The 16,401-nt window shown below is 45.1% G+C and overlaps 1 protein-coding gene across 1 annotated transcript; it reads right to left on the reverse strand.

Annotated features, from left to right (window-relative positions):
• Positions 1 to 4,861: 4,861 nt before the first annotated feature.
• Positions 4,862 to 15,145, reverse strand: LOC306708289 (uncharacterized protein). The gene is made up of 3 exons (XM_079176091.1): positions 14,802 to 15,145; positions 14,320 to 14,406; positions 4,862 to 10,453 (listed from the first exon to the last, which is right to left on the reverse strand). The coding sequence occupies exon 3, from the start codon at positions 10,031 to 10,033 to the stop codon at positions 5,882 to 5,884; it is 4,152 nt and encodes a 1,383-aa protein (XP_079032217.1). The 5' UTR covers positions 10,034 to 10,453; positions 14,320 to 14,406; positions 14,802 to 15,145; the 3' UTR covers positions 4,862 to 5,881.
• Between the last annotated feature and the right edge of the window lie 1,256 nt (positions 15,146 to 16,401).

Consider the following 16,401-nt stretch of genomic DNA (forward strand, 5'->3'; position numbering starts at 1 on the left):
GTATTTTGTTCCGTTAGCAGCGAGCCACCGGCTCCGTCATCGGCATGTTGAGAGCCCCTGAGAGTCAATATAAATTATTAATATCCCAAACCCTGTCTATTGCACCTTTAAGGTATAATAATAATAATAAATGTTATTTGTTAGCGCTTTAAAAAGGTACTTAGAGGCACTTTACATGGCAAAGACAGAAACAATAAAAGCAATAACAATATAAATGTAAGTAGAAGATTAAATTCTAAGTTTAGATTATTAAAAATGGTGTTTAACTTATTATACAAGTTAGTTTGTTAGAAACTTTATTGGACACAATGTGGAAAAGTGTCTTTGGCTTCACCGTCAATATAAATCACAAATAAGACAAAAGTGGGAATCAGTAAAAACAGTCATCTTGGAATGAAATGCGATCAAATAGCCTCAAAATTGTACATTGAGCAGAATTTTGAAGCTATTATAACAATATTTGTAATATATTTGATATATTATCATTATTTAATATACTATAAAGTCTCATTTTCAGTTCACTTAAGTAGCAGTGTAGTGGTTAAAACACAAAAGTGAACCCAAAATGTTGGTGTGCTTTTTAATAGTGGGATTTAATAGTGTGCCCGTATTTGTGATTCCTCCGGTTGTACATGAACGCAACACAGATTTGCATAAAGCACAACACCTCCCAGCAATTCCAGCCAATGGCTGACAGCGGCTGGGACCGCTGCGGACTAAGCCACGCCCACCCTGATCTGAGCTCCTTCCTGGATGGACCGTGAACGCACCCCGCCCCTCTCTTCTTCTCTCACGCTGTCATCTTTAAACAGGGAGGCCCAAAAAACAACAGCAATGACCACTGAGTAGTAAACCCCTAAAAAAAAAAAAAAAGTCTCGAGACGTCAGGATGCGGTTTGCTTCCTTCATGATGTTTTCCCCTTCTCGGTTTCATCTGAGAAATGTGGGACATCTGATTGGTTTTTTTTGGTTTTTTTTCCCCAAAACGTGACATGATTTGAAGAGTCAGAATAATCAGCTCAAACAAAGCTTTGATGTTTGTGGGCGGATGTGTTATATCTGTAACGTTTTGTATCAAATATGTAACAGTTTGCTACATTTCCTATGTTGCGATTTGTCAGAAACATAAACTGATACATTGTGTATATAATGTGTCTTTTAATACATTGAGTGGTTCACATTAGGTTTAAAGTGGTTCGTTGTATCTAATCCCATGTAATGAACACGGTCACGTTCGTCTGTTTTTCTCCTTGTTTAAATGTCCCTATCTGCCTCTCGCGCTCGGAACACCAAAGAAGCACATGGCTTCGGCACGCGCTGACTGTTGCCTACCGGCGACCCTGCCGCGTCACGATTGGCTGAATGTAGGTCAGTCGCTGCCTCCACCGCACTCCCATTGGTCAGAATTAGGTCACAGTCTCCGCCCACAGGTTTCCCTATGCAACTGCCGCGTGACGGCCCGTCTGGAACGAGGGAGGGGGGAGGGGGAGGGGGGGGGGGAGTGATTGTGGATTAGTGTTTAAAAAAAAAGAAAATCACATTTATTTGTTTCTTTGTATCAAATTCACCAAAAAAATATAAAAATAAAAATAAAAAATATAAAATATATTTAGAGTAATAAAAGAAAAGTGCCAAAAAAAATGAACATGAAAAAAATACAATTAAATAAAAAAAGGATAAAAATAAGAAATGAAAATATAATTAATATTTTTTAATGTAGTACTTCCTAGGCTGCATGTTTTATTTACCTATTATATAGTGTTAAACAGTATATATATATATATATAATAATAATATATATATATTATTTGTTTCATTTCGGTATCCTGTGTATTTGCTTGTTGGTGTGTTGCATGTTTTGACTTCTCTGTTGTATCGTAAAATAGCTTAATTCCCTTATAATATTAATAACTGTCTACACTGCATGCATACAAACAATGTCAAAGCATTTTATTTCATTTTATAGTCTTTTCTCAGGATGACTTTGTCCAGAAACTACAGCTGAAAAATCTAATTAAAATGTTTTGAATAAAGATAAAAAATGCACTTGTGGGTAACTTTAGGACATTTACAGCAATGTTTATTAATGTGCACATTAATGTGCACCGTCCCTGCTGAATAAATAGATAAAAACATCTTGGTGTGGTTTCATTAGTGTTCTTTGGTTGTGCACACAGGTATGTACATAATGGCCTGTTTGGTCTCGTTAATCAAGTCCTGTCATGTGTATTTTGTGCAGATCAGAGTGAAAGCTGCAATGGCAAATCCATAACTTCAATAACAGCCTAATAATAACCGCCTACAACGGAAATAAAGGTGTAAATCACTCTTGAACACGCCACATCATGCATTTCTTGTTGATACTAATTTGACTGATTCATAAATCAGACGCAGCAGCTGCACTGTGGGAACAACAGTTCTTGGAAAGGACCTGAAAAAGCCTGCAAGTCCTATCTGGTGACAGAGCGCCGTCATATATACGTGACAGGAATGTGCTAGTAGTAAGAGTCCAAAATTATCCGTGTGTGTGTGTGTGTGTGTGTGTGTGTGTGTGTGTGTGTGCGCGTACACGCTGGCATGCATTAGTGAAAGTGAGGAACAACAGCTTGACTCCACTAATGTGTGATCTGAGTTTCACGAGCCATTTCCAAATCACATTATTTGCCCCCTCGTTCCTCCAGCCATCAGTTTAAAGTGTTTAAATGGCGCCATCTAGTGGCCGTTTGACAGCAATGCACCGAAACATTACATCACCAGCAGTGGAACGTGACCGAGTACTTCTACAACATTGAGTTCAATAACACAAAATCAAATAGCAAACTAACCCTAAAAACTGTATATTTAGACTTGTTTAAGCTATTATGACAATATTTGTTGTAGTCATTTTTATCATAATAGTAATAATAGTTTAAGATTACAATTTTCATATTGATTTTGATTGTAATAAAGTGGAGGAGGCGTTGCTTTGTGTGCTGTGTTAACTGTATTAAAAAGCCTCTTGCATCAGATTAAAACACATCGACAGAGCTGAAAACAGGAGAAGTCTTTTTAGAGGCCTGAGGTTCTCACAGGACCAACGCACCATGATCTCATAGATATGATGCATCGCTGTAGCTTAAACGAGCAAACAGTATATAAAGGAGTTAAATGTATGAGTGTAGGTTAAATTCAATATACACAATGCAGAAGTAATAACCATGAATCATTATTTTACTGCACAATAAGTAGTTTAAGTACATTGTTCTTGCATCTGTAGGTAAAGGTTTTGAATGCAGGACTTCTACTTGTAATGGAGTATTTTCACAGTACTTTCCTTCAGTTAAAGGACCGTAAATAACAGCTTTTATAACTAGAGCATCCTCTTCTCCACAGTGTTTCATGAGACACGCGTCTCCTCAGGCGGATGCTCATGAAGCTCCAGGTGCACAACACCTGAGCTCTGATCACCGATGTATCTGGAGCTGCAGCTCTGTGAGGGGAGTGAGGAAAGGAGGGAGGGAGGGAGGAAAGGAGGGAGGAGGGACAGGCAGCGTGTCAGAGAGGGAAGCCACTTCAGCATCCCTGTAGGAGGAAAAGAGTGGATAAAAATACACAGAGTGAATTAATGATCAGAAACGAGCTGCTGTGTTCGTGTCGTTCTGAGAGTTCTACTGGAGGAGGAGCCGGTGGTGCTGGGTCCTCACGGGGTTCAAAGGTTATTAATGAAGAAAGAGTTTAATGTTCCTTAGATCCAAACAACTATAATCCATGTTTTCTACCATCACAACAGAAACCATCGTAAACCAAAAGTCCCGTCCAAGTAGAACTGTTTCTTAAGACTTCCTTACACAGCTTTTAACTTCTAAATATTCTTGTCCGTCTGAAACTCAAGCTGTTTTAATCAACTGAATTATTGGATTGGATATAAGAAACTAACATGTATGACTGAAGAAAATGTATTTCTTTTAAGGATAATACTTTAAACTGAATCAAAAGTACAACTAAATGAAATAAATGTCATCAGTAGTTTGGATTCAGGGACTATTTCTTGTACCCTGAACATCTGGGACGATGTTTTGTTTTGAATCCACCATGAGTGAAACCTCATTGAGTCACGTCGTGTTGGGCTGTGGGCTGAAACACACACAAAATAAAACCACATCTGTGTGGTGAGATACAACCAGCAGGAAGTAAAACATTATTTTAGTGGTTTGGGTTTAAACTCACTGCTGCGGTTCAGCCTCGAGAAGGAAAACCTCCGTTCTTCTTCTAAATGATCCGATCGGTGCAACGAACAACACGTCTGCTACGACTCGTCTGTTTCACTCATAACAAGTGTGAGGATACGATTATATGATTATAATACATGTAGGTACGGAAGTAAGGAGGAGAAGGAATTAAAATGGTCAAAATGAATCTAGGAGCAGCTTGAATTAAGGCCGACTGGCACATTATTTGATTTATTATATTTTTGTTAAGTTTTAAGAGGCTGTAAATTCTGCATATTTTTTTATAATAATGTCCAATAAGTCTCCTGAAAAAGACACGTTTGGTCGTAAATAGAGATAATACTTCTTTGGTAACCTTCTAAAGAAAACGTTTGAAATCTGTCAATAAAAAGGCAATTTAGGCAAAAAGATATATATTTCAGAAAGTATTACATTAAGGAAATCCTATTTTCCATAAATGTAGTAATAAACTATAAAGTTTTAACTTTGACAATTCCAAAGGAAATTTAGGATTCATAAAATAAAAACATTTTTAAACCCAAATTCCAAAGCACCAGAGTGAAATAACTTCTTCTTCATCGCCACTAGAAAGGGAGCGCTCTGCTCTTAACATGAACTTAAACCAACAGCAGCATTTCAGATTTTTTGTTTTTTTATTTGATTCGAGGGTTTTCAACAACTCACTTTTAGGCAAAGAAAAGGATAGTAATTTAGTAATAATATTACATGTTTTAGTTTTACAGGGAGGAAAAGAAAGAACACGTCTGGACAGGACCTAAGTAATGAACTATGTGTACACGCTTATGTTACAGAAATTGGGCATAACTGTGGCAATGAGGGAGCAGATAAAAGGGAAACAATATCACATCGATACATATACTCGTCCCGCTGTTTTACAAAGATAGTCCCCTCCCACCCACACAATACCAACGATGATAAAAGAAATGATACCTGGAGTAAAAAACAGCCAATAATCAATATATAATAAAATATAATACGAATTGTACAGTACACTCCGGTTATTTCTGTTGTCCTTTTTCAAATCCTCAACACATTAACAGTTTGAGTCGCGTTGGTTTTCTCCGTCCACGCCTCGTTAAAAAAATGACAAAAGTAGTGTACATTAAAAACAAGGTCAACACTGTTCTGTTTCATCGACTGCCTTTTGATGGACAGATCACACCTTTTTACTTTTCATGAGGATTTCTAGTTTTCTCTTAAAAAGATCTATTTATCTTGGAGGGCAGATGTCATCTCGGTATGAAAAATAAAAAGTGAGAGATTCTCCACTGGGGTAACAAATAAAACACATTCAGAGCAAGAGACACGGACTATACGTTTAACTGTGAATAATGTGGAAACAATACACCGGTACTACAAAGGTACCTCACTTCTACGGCCGCCTTCCAAAATCCATAATTATGCGCAAAAACACTGCTAACGGGGGAAAGTAAAAGTTCCTCCACCTCAGGAAAAACGGAGACAGATGAGGGTGGTTCTGATTGAAGGATACAGATGTGTGGGGGTGTTACGTAGTTACACTAAACCCTCCGTTCTCCCTCCTTGTTCTGTTAAAAACTTCTTGCTCGCTTCTTGGATTATTTAAAAAAAATAAAACATCAAAACAATCTAGTCTAGAAAACTGTTTTTTTTTTTTTTTTTTTTTTTTGTTTCTACTGACTGTACTCAGTCAGAACTGTTGATCTCTCCGGCTGGACCAGAACCGGGACCGCCAGCTGGACTGGTGAATTGTCACTTTCCGCCTGGTCGAGTGGCGGGGGGGATTTCGGCTTCATCAGCGCCCAGCTGCCCGCGGAGGTCACCCCCCGGCAGCAGAACTTGTGGCGGTCCAGGAGGCCGGGGTTCCAGAAGCGGTGTCGGCACCGGCGGCATTGGAACGCAGCTTGTTTGAGGTGCTGGCCCCTGTGTTTCAAGGCTTTGTGTAACGAGCTGGTGCGCCTCCCGCACACCTGGCAGCGCAGACGGGCGTGGCGGCCCGAGCTCCTCGGCGGGTGCCGGACGGCGTGGTGGATCAGCAGGGAGCCCTGCTTGGCGTACGTGGCGCTGGGGCAGATGGGGCAGGGGAAGCGCTTGATGGGGACGTCCATCGAGGTGAGCCCCGTGACTCTGACGGCGCCGCCGCTCCACCACTTGACCCTCATCAGGCCGCCCTTCACCCTCAGCTGGGCCAGGATCTTCTTTTTCTTGAGCTGCGCCTGCAGTCGGCCCCTCCTCTTCCTCAGGACTAGCAGCTTCTTGCGGGTGTCTTTACTCAGGGGGACACCCACCAGCTTTCCATCTCTCATGATGCTGTGGATCAGCACGCGCCTTTTTTTTTTCCTTTGCTTTCTTGTTTGTCCATGCCGCTTTTGGTAGTTTTTTGAGCGGTAGTGAAAAGGGTGCTGCAGCTGCTGATGCGGTTGTTGTTGTTGCGGTTGTTGTTGTGGTTGCTGCTGCGGTTGCTGTTGTTGATGCTGCTGCTGCTGCTGCTGTTGTTGTTGTTGCTGCTGCGGCCCAGAGTTCCCTTGCTGCATGTGAGATGACCCGGCGTAGTTTGAGCCTGATCCAGAATCATAGAAGAGTGGCGAGTACCCGGTGGGTTGGGGCTGGTTGACGCGCTGGCCGCTGCGGTCGATGCCGTGCTGAGACAGCTTGTGGCGCACCAAGCTGTTGGAGTAGGCGAAGGCTTTACCGCACACGTCGCAGCGAAAGGACTTCTCCAGGCCGACCCCGCCACCGTGGATCGTCTGCTGGTGTGCCGTGAGGTGGAAATAGTGCCGGAATGACTTCCAGCACACGGTGCAGGTATAAAGCCTCTGAGAGGGGGTGCCGGACGTCGGAGACTTTTCTCCTTGGGAGCAGGATGAGAAGTAGTCGGGGTTTCCCGAGGTGGCCACTTGGCTGATGGCGGCGGCAGCGGCGGCGGCGGCAGCACCTTTAACTCTCCTCCCCTGGCTGTCGATCTCACCTTTTCTGTGCAGCTTGCCGTGTCTCACCAGGCTCTGTGCGTAGGCAAACATCTTACCGCATAGATTGCATTTGTAGTTCTTTTGACCCGAGTGCACGGTCAGATGCTTGGTGAGGTGGAAAGGCTCGCGGAACATTTTGCCGCACACGTCGCAGGCGTGAGGCTTCTCCCCCGTGTGGACGCGGTTGTGGCGCCGCAGGGTCTCCGCCCGTCTGAAGCGCTTGCAACAGATCTGGCAGCTGTACGGCCTCTCCGTCCCGTCCCCTGGGGGCGCGGGGCTCCTCCGCCTCCTGACGAGGTTACTCGGGTCCCTCTTCTCTCGGGGCTTCCTCGGCCTCCTGGGCTTCGCGTGGGGCTGGCTCGGGTGGGTCAAAGGCATGGTGGACCCGTTGAGGCTCGACGTGGATGACGGTCCACCCATGTTACCAAACCCCAACCCCCCCAGCAGGCCTCCGATGATATCCCTCCTCTCTCCTTCCCGGCCTTCTGAGTTTATATCACAGGAGGCTGCAGCAGCGGCGGCGATGGCCGACATCGCGCTGCTGGTGACCTCGTCCTCCGAATCATCCAATAGGGAGGAGAGGGGGAGGTGTGGCTGCTGTGGCGGTGGCGGCGGCGGTTGGTGGTGGTGATGGTGATGGTGGTGGTGCTGCTGCTGTTGTTGCTGCTGCTGCTGCTGGCTCTGTGGGTGGGGGTGAAGAGTTGGAGCTAAAGGGGCCTTACGCAGAGTCTGGCTGCTCATTTCACTGGCTAGCGTACTCTCAGAGGAGTACAGAGACGAAGATTGCGATCGCCTGTAGTCGTCGACCCCGCTGTTGTAGGACGACTGGCTCTGGTAGCGATTTCTGGAATAATCCGTTGCATACTTGTCATTAGTCATTGCTGCCCCATCGTTTGGGACTCCCACTCTGTCCCCGCTGCTTCCCATTTTGCTGCTGCTCGGGTTGGAGGACGAGCCGCTCCCTCCGCTGTTGGCCCGGTTTTTTGAACTCCGGGGAGGTTTGCCGCAGGCGCCTGACGCGGCGTGGTTCAGAAGAGAGGTGCTCTCGCGGAAGCAGCGCCCGCAAGCCGGGCAGCGGAAAGGCTTCTCGTCGTGAATCTTCTCGTGTCGAGTGAGCGACTCTCGCCGGTTGAAGGACTTTTGGCAGATGGTGCAGACAAAAGGCCGGTTTTCCGAGTGGGTGACGCTGTGCTGGATGAGGTGACCCCTCTTTTTAAATCTCTTCCCACACTCGCCACAGCAGAATATCCTCTCTGGACTCGGGGAGTTACAGTCCGACTTCCTGCTTTGGCTTTCTGGCGTCAAGCCGTGGCTGCGGAGATGCCGTCGAAGGCTGGAGAGGTGGGTGAAGGTTTTGCCACATTCACCACAGTGGTAAAGGGGTTCTGGTTCGGGCTGGCCGGACGAACTATTAGTGTGGCTGTCCTGGGATTTCGACATGGGATTACCATTGGCTACAAGCACCGAGGTGGAGTTGGAGGAGGGAGGGGCAGACGAAGAGGAGGAGACGGTGGAGGACGACTGCTGCGAGGACGAGGAGAGGAGCGAGGAATGCGGCGGCTCATCGCTTATCCCGACACCCCCAGATCCTCCTCCCACGAGGCCCGACGAGGAGCTCTGACTGTGCCCACTCGAGCAGTTACCAACACTGCTGCTGCTTTGACTGCTGGTTTCCGATTTCCTCTGCGGCAGGTAGCCCGCCATCGCTTTCTTTCTCCTGCTCCCGCCGCTCGAGGCCGACGACGACGAGCTGTCCCCCGTCTTCGCGTCGTCCTTAGAGAGGGACAGGTGTAAAGGCAGTGGAAGGGGAAGGCCGGCCTCCTGCTGCATTAGTGACGCGATCTGGTTCGAGGAAAGGACCGGAATGCCTTGGAAATCAAAGCCACCCAGCGGGGCGGGCTGGGGAGCCGGGTGGAGTGGGTGCGGGTGGTGAGCGTGGCTGTGTGGATGAGATAAGGCGTGGGGGGTGAGCTGCTGCTGTTGCTGCTGAGGCGGTGGACCTGCGTGGCTGTGGCTGTGCGAGGAGTGGAGGGCCGGGGGAGGGGCCAGGGCTGAGTTTGACTCGGACCCCTGGCCCAGACCCAAGCCCAAGTGGTTGTGAGTGCCTTGCTGGACGAGGAACTGCTCGAGGCTGCTGTTGGTGGGGACGCCTGACAGGAAGTACTGGTTGGCGGCGAGCATGCAGCTGAACTGCTGGTGGAGGCTGCGGGGATCCGACTGGCCGACTAAGGGGACCGCAGTGCTGCCGGAGGGGTTGTTGGAGGCCGACGAGGGGGAGGGGGAGGAAGTGGGGGGACCAGGGGTGGGCTGGGGGACAGAGAGACCCGGATGCAGCGGCGGGGGCGGGGGTGCGGGAGTGACGACCCCGCCGATGACCCCCGGGCCGCCACCGCTGCTGCTCCCGCCAAAGTCAAACCGGCCCATCCCCGAGTGGAGCTGCTCCTGAGCCAGCGCGGCCTCGGCCGGGTGAAAGGGCCGCAGGAACTGGGGGTACCCCGAGCTCCCGCTGCTACTGCTGCTCATCTTGCTGGACTTCCGGGAGCTGTGAGACGAGGACGACTGGCTCTGGTGGGAGATGGATGGGGGAGGGGCGCTCATCTTGGCGAACAACGACGACGAGTCGGCGAAGGCATTGCTCCGAGAGCTCTGGAGGGGTCCGAGGCCGAGGCCGGACAGGAGGCTCCCCGAGCCGTCGACGGAGGGCTGGTGCTGCTGCTGGAGCTGCTGTTGATGCTGCAGCTGGACCTGCTGCTGGTGGCTCAGTTGTCGATCCAACCCGAGGCCCTTGAACTGGTGGGCCTGGTGTCCACTCAGCATCTCTAAGATGTCCATGGGGTACTTGCTGAACTGGAACATCTTCCAATACAGCTTGGGGCAAAGTGCCACGTGGCCACAACTGCCACGTGCACCGAGCCTGTGATTGCTGGAACCAGCGGTGACCCCGTGTCCGGGATTTTCAGAGGTAGTCCGGACCCCAAAAGGTCCAACAAACCGCTATAATCCAACAGAAGCCGATGCTTTGATTTTCTCACATAAATGTATCAAACGTTTTTTGAAGTGAAGCCTTCAAGTGCTTCTGTGGGATGTTATATAAAAAAGGATCATAAATAGGCGAAAAACTAAATCATACTAAAAAAATTTAAAAAAGAGTCTGTAGTGTTTCTTTAAAGTGTTCCATAACCGTACGCTGATTTTGTTTTTGTGTCCGTTACTTCAGTGGAGAATGAACCGCTGCTTCACTGCCCGTCCGTCCCCTCATGGAGTCATTGGAACAGCCTGAAGAACGAGAAGAGAAACAATAATGTCAGTTAGTGATTCGGCGACTTCATACGGAGCAGATGAACAAAACACAGTTCAACAACACCGCGTTGCTCATTCCGGATGCTGAACGTCTCAAAGGGAACCGAGATAACAAGTCTGTTTACAACACATTGATTTAGCTGTAGATAAACACCGTTTTTAATATTATTTAACATTTGCCAGTAACTCTAATGTTCACTTCCTGTTGAGACCCTCAGGTGCTCCTGGTGCCTGGAGTTTTGGCTGACGTATGACTGCATATTGCCAATTTGAAGGTTTTATTCCAAAAGGGTGGTAAGTGTTATACATCTCATTTTCAAAATAAAGTGTAACTGTAAACCTTTTGGCTAAAAATACATCTCAGGCTCAGAGGAAATTGCGTTCCCTCTTCGTACTGAACATCCGCTCAGAGGCCCGATGAGAGAAAATATTTTTGTGTTGAAATCTTGTAAAGTGCTCGGGCCTTTTGGTTTGTTTGTTCAAACTGATAAAATGTTATTCTTCAGCCGGCTTTCTAATATCGGCCGCCTGAACCCAACGAACCAACCGCTGCTGTGAACTCATAACTCCACTGTGTGCAAAAGGTGTTTTCTTTAGTTCTGATAAAGATACTAAACACAGTGTGGTTGCACAACGTGTCTCTTTCTGTTACTGTTTTCATGGGAGAGAGCAGCTTTAATCACATTAGTGTCAAGTTTATAGAGACAAAGCTGACAAATAATCAAGAAAATGTACCGGAGACAAAAAAGAAGATGTGAAAAATCAACATTCATCCACTGGTTTCCAATTATTGAACTGCAATTCTGTTGCAATAATCAGAAAATGTAACCATTATGCTGGTTGATGGGTACAATGGTATTTGTAGCTTCACACTATATAGACACCAGCAGAGCGGCAGACAGAGCCGACAGAGGGGAAAGGAATGAGAGCGGTGGCTCAAAATGCCACACGACTCCTGTCCAGCTCTGGCTGGACAACATGGCCGCCTCCAACACACACACACACACACACACACACACACACACACACGCCAGCTATAAAGAAGGTGGTCTGCTGGACAGCGTCTTTGTGTGCGAGAGCAAAACAGTGAATTCCTTCAGTCGGAGAAGTAATCTGATATTTAGAGATTGACATTTTCAATTAACTTCACTGATTATTTTCCTAATTTGATCTAAAGAAAACGTGGATGAAGCATGGAGAAGTATAGCGTGATACCGTTAACCGAAAGAGTAATATTCTGCTAATATTACACCAAGTGAGCTTCTGCGACCGCAATTTTAAGACAAAACTAGATTTAAAAACTATATATGCAACACGACATGAACATGACTTGAGAGTACAAACGGCATCACTGAAGACACCTTCAGTCATTTATTCATACTTTGAACCAGGAATCCTCAATACGTTTCGTGGCCGACCACTCATCAGAGCTATATATAAAAACTCAATCCAGTAACTTCTTTTATGTGGTCTATATCCAAAATTCATACAAGTGTGATGTCACATAACATGCCCAGTTTGCTCAGAACCAACGATCAAACAAGACTTTATATTTGGAGCAATCAACACCGTTTTTTTCAGCTTTATACGTTTGATTCAAAGCGTCTGAATACGGTTAATTATTTTGCAAAGACAAACACACAAAGACATCATCTCTAAGATGATAAACGCTTCTGTCGTTTACTGTAAGCGACAACAACCTGCTGCTTTTTCCTCCCCGATCAAAACAATAGCGGCTCCAGACTTCTGTTCTAGTGTCTGTCTAGCGTCTTTCTTTTTTACAGACTGAGGTTAACTCTGACCTTCCTCTCCCCCGAGACAGAAACCAGAGAAGCCAAACATCCGTCTGTGTATGTGCCATCACATCTACGTACAGAGAGCAGGCGGTTCCTGTATATGGAGAATATTCATATAAAGGGCTTCCAGGTTTAAAACCAAATCAACCATGTTGTGGTTTTGTAATTCAACGAAGTAAAACACAAAAACAACCTAAGAAACTACAAGAAAAGGATAAAAAAGTCACTTTTACAGATTTTGATATCACTTCCTTTCTCAGTACGCAGCATGAAGCCGTCACACCGGTCTGGAGTTCCCTTCTTGCTCTCTACCAGACGAACTAGTTCACACCTCTTACACCAGGTGAGTGCAGGTAACTCAGGTCAGACAGAAAACCAGCAGGGCCGAGAGTCTGCAGGTTTTATTAAACCGATTAGTTCTCTTTCAACCAGACGACGGGAAAAAGTTGCATTTAAAAAAAATCTGACTCCGTCCAGCGTTGCACGAAGACTTCCGTCAACCGGCCAACCGACCGACGTGTTCGATGGAAAAACTTTGTTGCAACATTTTAGTTGTTGACTGATTGTTTCCTCCTAACGGCGTGCGATTCTTAGCGATCGCCTTTCAAGTCTGCTTGGTGTGGTTTGGTTGGTGAAAAAAATACCTTCAAAAAAACGAACAAATAAATGAATGAATGAATGTTTGACAGCGAGTAGAAATAAAGAGATTATATTTCCATTAGGTTTTGTTATCTGATGTTTAAGTACAACAGGTGTGAGGGATATTGTACCTGTAACTACAACCTAGAATTTAAATTACGTTTGTGACCGAAAACATTAAGAGGGAAGTCATTTATAATATTCTCTCATTGATCTTGTGAAATTACAAATAGTAAATGCACCGATAGACATCTGTCTGATACCGACTATAAACAGCTGGATTGGGTATCGATGAAAATGGAATTAAATTATATGTTTATACAAATTATTTACTGGAATTTTAAGGTTTTAACCACACAAAAAATATTTAAAGATTTTGTACAAAATTGCTGGTGTCTGATGTATTATCATAATAAAAAAGTAAAACAATATATATTCGTATTTAATGGTTCCATTGTGTTTAACAAAGTTAGGAAAGCAATGTTTGCGTAAAGTCTGACGCTGAAGAAACTTTACATCGTCTTTAACATTTATTTGTCACCAATCTGTATCCGCTAATGACACTTTCTCTACTACGTGATGACAAACGTATAATCTCACAAAGTAAATAAAAAAAGAGTTAATGTATCAGCGATGACGAGTGCATTAGAAGCACTATGGGGAAAACATTTAGGAAAAAATGATCTTAGCAGCACAGCTTCCTAACAGTCGGCATTAGTTTTAAAAACACCTGCTGATAAAACAATTTTTCCTGTGAGGAAACGTGTCTAACTCGTATCCAACATACAAAAAAAGCAGAACAATCACAGCATCACTGAGTACAGCAGGTTTCTCAAGTTATTACTACATTTCCAGGTCCCAGAAATCTGACAACAGCAAACATTTTGTCGTCATGTGACGTATGACATACTGCAGAGGAGCTCAAAGGGGATACTAGTGCAATAATAATAATATATTTCCAATTAATTTACTTTATTATAGTGTCACAGACATCCACACATATCTACAATTACTTTAACTATGTATAAGTACTTGGATCAGTACACTAGTGATGCTCCTACAGTCGTGACACAATATCAGAGCAGCTTCTTTATTAAACTAGAAAGTCACGTGTCTTTCATTTAAAACTTGTAAAAAGTAGAATGCGACTTTTCAGATTAGAGGAAAAAAATAAATCTTTGAAAACTTTTTAACACAATCAGTGTTTGCAAAAAAAACAAGCCTCCACTGAGTGATGAGGTGCATGTTTATTAGCTGGATCTCCATGAAGCCCACACTTACTCTGCCGGGAGGAGAGCATGAGTGACACACCGGAGCTAATTAAACTAACTTGAACAGTTAGGTCGACACAAGGAGGAGCGTGATTGCATGTTGTTTATTTTTTTACCCCCCCCCCCCACATCTTACCGGCTGATCCACAGGTCTGAAGCTCCCACGCAGCTGTTCGTGGGGGTGAAACGGTCCGCGGACAACCGGTGACTTTAGGCCGACAGACTGAAACAGATGTGCCGACGAACGAGAAGGTTAAAACGGGTACAAACTCACCAGCGCCTGCTTAGCATCCATCGATCAACCCAGCTAGCTTAACGTTCAACCAACTGACAAAATGTTGCACTTTAACGGTCATGATTTGTGCCTAATTTAAATAAAAACACCGACACACAAAGAGTTGTTTTTTTTAAATTAAGCTATAATGTGTGTACTAATAATAATAATACTGATAAGCATCACTAAACTGCCATAAAGGAAGGCATCCCGGTTGCATGGCATAACGCTATCTAGCTTAGCTCGAGCGCTTAGCTTAGCTAGCTCGGCTAGCTCGGCTAGCTAGCAAATTAGCCAACTCTAAACGGCTTTTGTTTTTGTTGTTTTTTGTTTTGTTTTTTTACCTTGTAGCATACGACGGCTAGGTGCACACACACACACAAGAACAAGCTCAGAGACACGGGAGTAAAAGTGTGAAAACATCGAGCACGGAGTGTGTCAGCGGGGCCTTTTTCTTCATCCATGGAAAAACACCGTGAAAGGCCTCTGGTTCTCCATCGGGCTGCTTTTTTTCACCCGCTAACAAAAACTAGTTCCCCCCCCGATACGTCCATTGTCTTTCCGCCTCTGGTGTCCACTGCTCCGCCGGCTCAACGCCTCCGCTTCACCGAGAGAGAAAAAAAAAAAAAAACAGCTTCTTTGTTTTGTTTCCGTCGTGTTTTTCCCTCTTTTCTCCTCCTCTCTGTTTTCCGCCCCGTGTCAGATTTAGGTGTCCCCCCCCTCCAGCACCACCACTCCTCCTCCTCCTCCTCCTCTGTGGAGACGACGGTGGCTCCTCCGATGCTGCTGCTGCTGCTGCTGCTAGCGTTAAAATGGTAGTTTCCCTGTCTGCATAATGGTTCCGGGTAAGCCGGGAACGGGTCGGTCTGTCCGGCCGCGACCACAAAAACTAAACCACCTATTGCACCTCTTTCCTACTCGCAAAAATATGGATTCAATCCTGCATGATGCTCATGAATAAATAAACCATGTGTGTGTGTGTGTTGTGTGTGTGTGTGTGTGTGTGTGTGTGTGTGTGTGTGTGTGTGTGTGTGTGTGCGCGCGTGTGTGTGTGTGTTTGTTTTCATTCCATTCTAAAAAAAAAGATAGCACAGTGCATTCTGACACTGAAGTGTGTGTGTGTGTGTGTGTGTGTGTGTGTGTGTGTGTGTGTGTGTGTGTGTGTGTTTTCGCACCAAATGTGTGAAATGTTAATGAGTCAATTAAGGGATATCATTACGGCGCATGCTGCATAACATTACAAGGTGTGAGTGTGTGTGTGTGTGTGTGTGTGTGTGTGTGTGTGCGCGTGTGTTTGCCTACTGCCTAATTTGCATTCAATTAAAGTTATTATTACAGTCTCTCTGACTGTCGCTGGCGTGTGTTTTTAATGTGTGCATATGGCTGTTTACTTTGTGTGCGTGCGTGTGTGGTAGAGACAAAATATTTGGGTACCAAGTAATACACCTGATGGGTTTTCTTTTTATTCCTATAATAATATTCTGTATATTAAATGAATACATAAAAGCTCAAGAGGACCATTAAAGGGACAAATCAAACTAAATCTATTAATTCATCTTTTGCCAAATGTCTGTTGAGCTCTTACATCCATAACCGTATCGATCGTTTCTCCACTTCTTACATAAATATTTTACATTTAAAGTGTGGCATCAAACCCAGTTTAAAGGGCACACAGGTGTCGAGTAGACAGCAGTGAATCTGGGCCCGCCTTAATAACGATGGTCTCTCTCTCTCTCTCTCTCCTGGGATTCTCCTCACTTTCTTAATTTAAGGGCCCTAATGAATTTAATAATTTGGGTGAACAAGTGTTGCTCCCCTGTGCAGAGCCTCAAATTGCTCCCTCGGGTGTAAAAACACCAGAAACACAATAGTTGCCATCGACACACACACACAAGCTTACTTTTCTTCCACTCATTGACTCCCATTCAAACCAGAGTGCAGATC

Source organism: Pholis gunnellus, assembly GCF_910591455.1.
Source record: "Pholis gunnellus genome assembly, chromosome: 16".
In the NCBI taxonomy this organism is placed as follows: domain Eukaryota; kingdom Metazoa; phylum Chordata; class Actinopteri; order Perciformes; family Pholidae; genus Pholis; species Pholis gunnellus.

Excerpts from the sequence above, each read along its gene's own strand:
- LOC306708289 (XM_079176091.1), bottom strand. The coding sequence starts at position 10,033 with ATGTTCCAGTTCAGCAAGTACCCCATGGACATCTTAGAGATGCTGAGT.